We start from the raw sequence: 8,891 nt of genomic DNA, 5'->3' as shown, positions 1-8,891 counted from the left end.
CATAAATATGTCCTTTATTCTTTTTCATGATTCAATCATTGCACTTACATAAAGCATGAAAAGCAAATGGTACAATCTACAGATGAGGCTTAGAGCCACAAAAGTGCTTACCATGGTGTCCTAAGCTACATATAAAGTTTGTCACTGCTTTAATTATGTAAGGTTGCTCGCTGATCTGATTTTTTTTTTAAAAAGTCAAATGTAGTCCACCAACAAAACAATTCTTTCTGATCCTCCAGACCAACAAAAGTCAAACCAGACAGACGCCAAATACAAAATCTCAGCACAAAAAGCTGGTCTGGTCTTCAAAGACTGAGTCATCAGCAAGTTGAACCGATTCCAGGTTCAGTCCATGGACTGGTCACTTCCTTTGGGACGAAGCAAAGCAAGAATAACAACTCTCCTCATTCTCTCCTTGGGGCACTAATTAGAGTCATAGTGATGTACAGCACAGTAACAGACCCTTCGGTCCAATTCGTCCATGCCGACCAGATATCCCAACCTAATCTAGAACCACTTGCCAGCACCCGGCCCATATCTCTCCAAACCCTTCCTATTCATATACTCATCCAGATGCCTTTGAAATGTTGCAGTTGTACCAGCCTTCACCACTTCCTCTGGCAGCTCATTCCATATGCATACCACCCTCTGTGTGGAAAAAGTTGCCCCTTAGGTCTATTTTATATCTTTCCTCTCTCACCCTAAACCTATGCCCTCTAGTTCTGGACTCCTCCACCCCAGGGAAAAGACTTTGTCTATTTGTCCTATCCATGCCCCTCATGATTTTATAAACCTCTATAAGGTCACCCCTCAGTCTCTAGGCTGGGGCTGTTTTCCCTGGAGCGTCATTCAGCCTCCCCCTGTAGCTCAAATTTACCCAACTCTGGCAACATCCTTGTAAATCTTTTCTGAACCCTTTCAAGTTTCCCAACATCCTTCAGAATTCTCACAACTGCCCATCCCCACTTCACAATTATCTAGCCTGAGTTGCGTAAGCATATCTGAAGAATGTCATCCTTGGTGAACATTAAAGCTGAACCTTTTGGTTACCAACCACACCTTTTATAGTTTCCAGCATCGGTTGCTTAAATAGTGATTGTGAATGTGAAATCTACTTAGCCCAGGCACACTGAACTACAGAAATAACAATACTCTACCAAGCTGGTGTAAATTTTGGGAGTGATTGATCCTACTGTCTCTGTGCCACCCATTCTAATTGCTCTGCAGAGTTAGTTTGATTCAGATTTCAAAAGGTGAACACACAAGTACTGACAGGACTGTCAGTTCTTGCTTCACAGAAATCTTTAAACAAACTGAATAGATGGGTGTGGTGCCGTTCCCCCCAGCAGAATATGACTAATCCAATTTGCCTCCTCAATTCTAAATTTAAGGAATAGTGGACAGATTTTATTGGGATAATCATGCTTATCCAAGTTGTGATCCTAGGACCACATACAATCATCAAACATTTAACTAACAAAATTTCCTGCTCTGGACAAATGTGGAAACTATAATGAGCAAATTAACAGTTTTTTGGACTAAGGTTGAGAGATCATACCAAGAGTACTCTCCATGGCACAAGGAGACAGAAAATTCAGTCTGTAAGCAGACTTATTTGGTGCAGACTTTGATATTTCTGTTGTCTTTGCCTTACACATTCCTTTGATTTTTTGCCCTTCATGCTTGAAGGATGATCCTTTTGGTAATAAAAGAAGAGTGATGACAGCCTTTCTGGTACAAAGTCTCTCGGGTTATAATTACTGGGAATGAACTACATATATTTAAAGAACAATAACAAATAGCGGAAGTAGGCAATTCAGCCCCTCGAGCCTGCTCTGCCATTCAATACGATCATGGCTGATTTAATCTCAGTCTCAACTTCATTTTCTTGCCTGCTCCCCATAACCCTTTAATCTGTCACTAATTAAAAATCAGTCTATCTCCTCCTTAGGTTTGTTCAGTGTTCTGGCATCCACTGTACTCTTATGGAAATTGAATCCACAGGTTTATGACTCACGAGAGAAGTAATTTCTGAGTTCCGTTTTAAATCTGTTAACCCTTACCTGAAAATTATGATCTCTTGTTCTAGTTTGCTCCATGTGAGGAAACATCCTGTCTCCGCCTGCTTTGTAAATCCCCTTTAGCAAGTTACATACCTCCGTTAGATCTCCTCTCATTCTACAAAGCTCCACAGAATATGACTCCACGGAACTGCTCTTTCTCTTTTCATAAGCCAAATCACCCACCTCTGCAATCAGTCTAGCAATCCTCCTCTGAACTGTCTCCAATCCACTGTAACTACATAACTCCTAACATAAGGGGCTCAAAAGTATACATAATTTTCCAGGTGTGGAATCATTAATGCCACATGCAGTTGCAGCAGTGCTTTCTGACTTTATACCCAATCCCTTCAGCAAAAAATACCAAATTCCATCTACCTTTCTTATTGCCTGCTGCACTTGCATGCTTGTTTCCTGTGATTCATGCACAGGGACATCCAGATCCCTCTGTATCGATGCTGGCTAAAGCTTCTCTCCTTTTAAATTATGGAGAATAGTTGCCTTTCCATTCTTACCACTGAAATGGATAACCACACACATAACCGTATTAAACTCCAGCTGCCAAATTTTGGTCCATTCACTGAACCTATTTAAACACGGATGCTTAGATTCTAGAGTATCGGGGTTACAGTAGTTTGATACATTGAGTCTTGCACTGAGATATTCATACTATATATTTATTTGTCAGAATTTCATTCTTGCCATTTTACAATATATATAAATACATAATGCTAGTCTACATCACAAGAACATGATCAAAAGGGAGGTACAAAAAAATGAGTAAATCATCAGGAGTAATGAGAAGTTGATCTTATTAATGAGTGTATAAATTCGAAGGCATAGCTAATTTCCATTGTGCTTCATACAGCTTTTAAAATCAATTAGTAATTAATCAGACTATACACACCTTTTATACAATTGTGTAGAAATTTCAAAGCACCTGAGGTTTACACCTTCAATGTAGTGTGCAATCACATGTAACCATAATCAATAAATAGATCTCACCTGGATCATAATTTACATCCTATATAAACTCCACTCTTTGTCTCCCACATTTCCTCTGACAATGTCACTGAATACACAAATACTTTTGAAATATTGTTCCTTTTAGCCCACTGCATGATTTCCACTACAGAAATTAAAAGATCCTTCCCAATCATATCTTTCTTATATTGTGCATTCACTTCCTTCTCAAGTGTATCGGGCCTCCCTTCTCCTCACATTCCTTCAAGCAGCCTGCATATTCTTCAAATCATCTATTACCTAAAACATCATTCCACCATCAAATACATTTTCTCTTCCCCTTCTATCTCTACTTTCTATTCCTTTTATGACATTCTAGAATCATGTAACGTTGCAGTACAGGAGACCATTGCTGGTCTTTTGAATGAGCAATCCTAGTTCATTTCTCCTAGTCATATCTCCAGCTACTCAACCCCTGCCACGGCCACTGCCCCTCCCTTATCCAATTCCCTTCTCTCATACTGCTCTATAGGAGCCAAACACATCTTCCATGTAACAACGATTTGTGTATCTGTCTGGATCTATCACTACCTGGTATGGCAACTGTACCATTCAAGATCAGAGAATGGTGAACTCGGCCCAGACAATCACAAAGGCCAATCTCCCATCTATAGAATCCATTTACCAGGCTCGCTGTCAAAGAAAGGCTGCCAGCATTCTCAAAGATCCATCCCACCCTGGCAATGATGTTTTACAACCTCTACCATTGAAGAGAAGGTACAGAAGCCTGAACACATGCACCAGTCGGTTTCAAAACAGTTTCTACCCTACTATTTTTAGAATACTGAATGGACTCACAAACTCAACATTCACCTGTACCTGTGTTTTTGTTTTTGCCACTCTTTACCTATTTACTTATCTATGCTACTTAACTCTGTGATCTGCCTGTATTCCTCGCAATACAAAGCTTTTCACTGTGCCTCCGTACACGTGACAATAAATTCAATTCAATTGAATTATTTCATTTAATCTTGGACAGACATTTAAATTGCTAGTTATGACTCTTCCTGTCAGAAAGTCAGGTTTTGCATGTATATTCTTAGCTTTTGGATCAACGTCTTCGTCCACCACTGGATGAGGCTGGGGTTTCTCTTTCACTTGCTCCATGGTAATATTGCATTGGACAAAGAGGCAACAAATCACAATGATCTTGGAGACTCTTGCTAGTCCCTCTAACAGTACAGATTATGAACCCTCTGCTTCAACCCTCATAGTGGGCTCTAGAACTTCTCCAACAGTTTTCAGCTCTATTCTGGCTGTCTGAGTGGTCATAACCAAGGCTGACGAGGAGTTCTGAGGAAGGGTCATTCGACCCAAAACATTAATGCTGATTTCTTTCCAAAGACAATACCAGAACCTGATGAGCTTTTCCAGCACTTTCTATTTTTGTTTCTATTTTTGAAGAGGACAACATTGTTTCCTGAATAACCAACATCTGTTGATCTTTGCATTTCAAAAATGGTTGGTAGAATCAAATGGCAAAATAAAAGCCCCATAACATGCACTTATACTATGAAGAAAATGCACATTGATGGAACCAGTGTGCTTTTTGTACATGAAGCATGTGCAATTAAGAGGGGAGTGTTCATATGGCCAGATAAGCCATTTCCTCATCATGTGAGGAAACCTGCTGCCTGAAAAATGTACAGTTTTCTCTCACTACTGACAGATTTTCATGGGGAAAATGCAGAAGCTTCCCATGACAAACAAGGACTCGTGCATCTGCTCTGATGGATGCAAAATTTGTCTCATAACTCCAGCTGTTGCTCGGAATACCAAGAAGATGGATGGTTTTTAGTGGCCACCTTGTCAGTCCAAATCAGTTTTTTGTTTGTCCTGAATCTGATATGGGAGACAGCATATATTACTTTCTTAGAGATCACAGCTTCCAAAATTGATCTGCTCCAACCTGACCGGTTTGGGTATTCATGCAGAGATGGGCATGTGGTACACGTGGGAGTTATAAATCCACCTCAGTCCTTAGATTCTCCCTTCCTACCCACTTGACCCAAACCAATAGATATAGGGGCATTCCATAGTACATCCATGCTCAGACTGAATTGTTAAACTAGATCTGGCTGGAAGGCTGAAACAGTGAGAGCTAGCAGCAATTTTATCTGCTGAGACCACATTATACCACTTAGAAAATGCACGGTTTAAATAAATTTGGGGCAGCACGGTGGCTCAGTGGTTAGTACTGCTGCCTCACAGCACCAGGGACCCAGGTTCGATTCCAACCTTGGGTCACTGTCTATGTGGAGTTTGCACATTCTCTCTGTGTCTGCATGGGTTTCCTCCCACGGTCCAAAGATGTGCAGGCCAGGCGAATTGCCTATGCTAAACTGCCCTTGGTGTTAGGTAGATTAGTTAAAGAGAAGTGGGTCTGGGTGGGTTACTCTTCAGAGGATCGGTGTGGCCTTGTTGGGCCAAAGGGCCTGTTTTCACACTGTAGGGAATCTAATCTAATTTAATCTAAATTGCTATGCATGTCACATCTACTCAGTCTCTGCACTAGCCCACCACATTATAACCTGCATACCTCATGCAATCAACAGGCCCAATGGACGCATGCCAAACAGTGGTAACTGAACGTATACAATTATTGCCCGCACTGCAAATACACATCATGTACCCTCTATTTGAAGACTGTTATTACGTCAAAAGGGTACTAAATTATATAAATAAGAGAACAGGCAGCAAATCATTAAGAAGAGTTTGTTAAGGGTGTCAGAGCTTTGATGGAGAAGTGGATTTTGAGGTGGTTATCAAAGGTTGAGAGACAGGATGACTCAGAAGGATCTTTCAGAGAGTTGGGCTAAGGCAGTTAAACTAAGACTATCACCTGTGACTGGATATATTCTTGGAGATTTAATCACATAATCTCAAGCCAAAGTCATTCAAAATATCCACCTCATGGTACCTCAGCTTCACTCACCAAATGAAAGGTGAGCAGAATCTTGGATACCTGATTAAATGATTATTGATTAATCAAAAAACCCTATTGATCCATTTCCTATATATGAAGTGATAAAATGCAGAACTCTCCTAGAACTTGATTGTTCTAGGATTGTTCCCAGCAGTGTCCTGCTGATTAACCCACAATTCCTGGAGACTGTAGGGTAATCCTGAACAGCTGGCAAACCTAAACTGAAGGCTCTGTTTCTGAATTACTGGAACTTAAGTCTGACCATACCAGGCATAAGTAGTCATTTGGCATTTGTCATTGCAAGAGTCATTACTGGTACTGATAATGTGTACCAGCAGCTGTTAACCAAATAGCAGACTAGATCCAGGACCTTTAACATGTCATGATATAGTTTCTTAGAGCATCAGTCAGTAGTGAGGTGGTATTATTATGTCTTACAACTTTAGATTAAAAGTCTGGTCAAACACATACGACAAGTATATTAGATTTGTAATTAAATTGTCAGTTGTTGTGTAGCCTCCCTTCATATTCCATAGGAAAAGACAGCCTGAACAATCACTGTTTATGAGGCATGAATTTGATTTTATCTGCTCCCATTTTTAATTTTCAATGTAACTTTTAGAAATTAGTCTTGTAATGTAAGTAGTGCTGGTTCCATCTTTATCTTGTGGCCAGGTATTGGGCACTAAAGCAGTATCACTCTAGGTTAAGGTGATCGGTAGTGAACGTATTGTTTTTTTATTACAAAAATTTGGCTTTCAGCAATTCTGACAAAGGCTTGAAATGTAAGCATAACCTTTTCCATTTTGCACTGATGCTGTCTTAGTTTTCAGTCTTTCCCATATTTATGTATTAATTCAACCCTGGTGGTCATTTTTGAATAGGTCCAGCAGAAAAATGTATTGAATTCATGCCATGGTGAAAACCATTACCTCTGGTTGCTAGCTCCCTGGCATAACCATAACATCACTGTCACCCATTTGCATTCTAAGACAGAAATGCTGCACAACATCACTTAAATTGTGACTGCCTCTGAATTATCAGCATCTATTCCAATTAAAATGATCATGTTGGCAGTATCCTGTTATGTGCTATATTCAGCATTTTCATCAATCCAGATTTTTAGTAACCACCAGCTGTATACTAACATTCTTGCTATCCACAGAAATCTATAATTAGCAAAAACAAACTTTAGGGTTGGGAATTACTCAAGTCAACAGGTCTCCCACTGCTGAGGCCAAAATTACAGGGTTTTAGAGGGCAGTGGGACCCAGCATCACATTTTATTGATAGCTCTATCAGACAGTCAGCAGCTCAGTATTGAGCTGAGGAGTGTGCGCTTTGCTGGGGTGGCACCTTGAGGAAAGAGGACACAGAAATGATTATAACATCCACGCAGGTAGGTAAATGGGGTCTGTGGGCCAGTAAGAAATGCCTCAGCAAAGGTTTTTGTGGGGTGGGGCAGTAAAAGTAGGTGGTGCTGATGTTGAGGGGGCATCCAATGCAACCTGGGAGCCCTTCATTGGGAAAGGAGGGTCTGAAAAGGAAAGCCCATTGCAAATAGCCCACTGGGAGGGCTGCTAGTTTACATGGAGATTTTCCTACACAATGTACAAGTTGACAACAAAGAAGGGAAGAGGTTCTTAATTGGCTACTAAAGTGGCTCATTTTGGCTTCAGATGGATGGGGCAATATAGGACAAATGGTATGATTGCAGGAAGGCCTGCAAAATGAAGTTGCATGTCATTTTGTTAGCCTTCCTCACTCACAACCTGTAATTTTTCAGAATATGATAGGTATATACTATTTAAATAACTTGCTCTGGCATTCAATGAGATTATGGCAAATCTGTAATCTAATTCACTGGCCTAATGTCACATTTCCTCAATAACTTTGGTTAACAACACTCTATCCAGATTCAAAGTAAAACAAACCTCGCACAATTTTTATTCGTGGAAAACGTGTGAAAAAGTGTTTCTGAAAATCATTCCTAAAAAGATCTGGATATGCCTATCAGATCTAGACTCCCAATCACAAAATTTGTTTTTTTTTATCTACCCATCTGTTCCACTTAATATCAAGAGAAAAAGAGGGAGGAATCAAGTTACTGGCTGCACAGTGTTTTAGCTACCACATTGCCAACTCATTGAATACTCATTGTGGTGCAGAACTACTGAATGGCAAAATTATTCACAAATTAGGTTGTTATTGGAAGTCTCTTAATCTAATGAAGGACTTGATCTGAACCTTGACCAATTCTGGAAGTCAATCTAGTTGCTAAACACGTTTCCCATGTTGATTGTCACTCTGAGATTTTTAATTCGGACTGCGTATCAAGATGTAGAAGAAGACAAGCAAATTGACCAGGAACTGCATATATCCGAAAGACGAAAATCCATATAATTCAAATAGGAAGCCTCCAATAGTGGGAGACACCGAGCGGATGAGAGAATGAACACACATATTCAACCCCAGCATCGCACCTAAAGAAAGAATATTCACAATTAAATAATAAATGAGAGAGCAAAACAAGCACAAAGTAACAGGCCTGGTACAAACAGGCCAACTTGTCCCTTCAACACAATAACCTAACGTAACTCATATAACCCAACGCCCACCATTTAAATAATTCAAGCTATATCACTCAGCTCAACTACTCCAGCAGCACAATGTCCCAGCCTGGTATAACTGAGCTCCTTTTTTATTACTCAGGGTCAAGAACATGTCGGGTATTTGCATTTGGTTTCCACAGAATGGCACCATAGATCGGATGGAGCACAGAGCATTTCCTTCTAAAGTTCCAAGCAGACCTGGATAGAAGGAGGTGGGAAATCATTTGGGAAAAAGCATAAAAATAATAGCTGCACCTAGATGCATATGGT

General features: G+C 40.2%; 1 protein-coding gene across 1 annotated transcript in view; it reads right to left on the bottom strand.

Annotated features, from left to right (window-relative positions):
- Nucleotides 1–5,331: 5,331 nt before the first annotated feature.
- slc22a18 (solute carrier family 22 member 18) overlaps nucleotides 5,332–8,891 on the bottom strand; it is a 116,921-nt gene continuing 113,361 nt past the window's right edge. Inside the window, exon 10 of the mRNA XM_043706113.1 lies at nucleotides 5,332–8,492. Within this exon, the coding sequence (XP_043562048.1) occupies nucleotides 8,326–8,492 (167 nt within the window). The 3' untranslated portion in view covers nucleotides 5,332–8,325. The remainder of the gene's footprint in view (nucleotides 8,493–8,891) is intronic.

Source organism: Chiloscyllium plagiosum, chromosome 16, assembly GCF_004010195.1.
Source record: "Chiloscyllium plagiosum isolate BGI_BamShark_2017 chromosome 16, ASM401019v2, whole genome shotgun sequence".
NCBI lineage: Eukaryota > Metazoa > Chordata > Chondrichthyes > Orectolobiformes > Hemiscylliidae > Chiloscyllium > Chiloscyllium plagiosum.
Note: the sequence above shows the minus strand (reverse complement) of the source record. Positions and strands in the feature narration are given on the sequence as shown.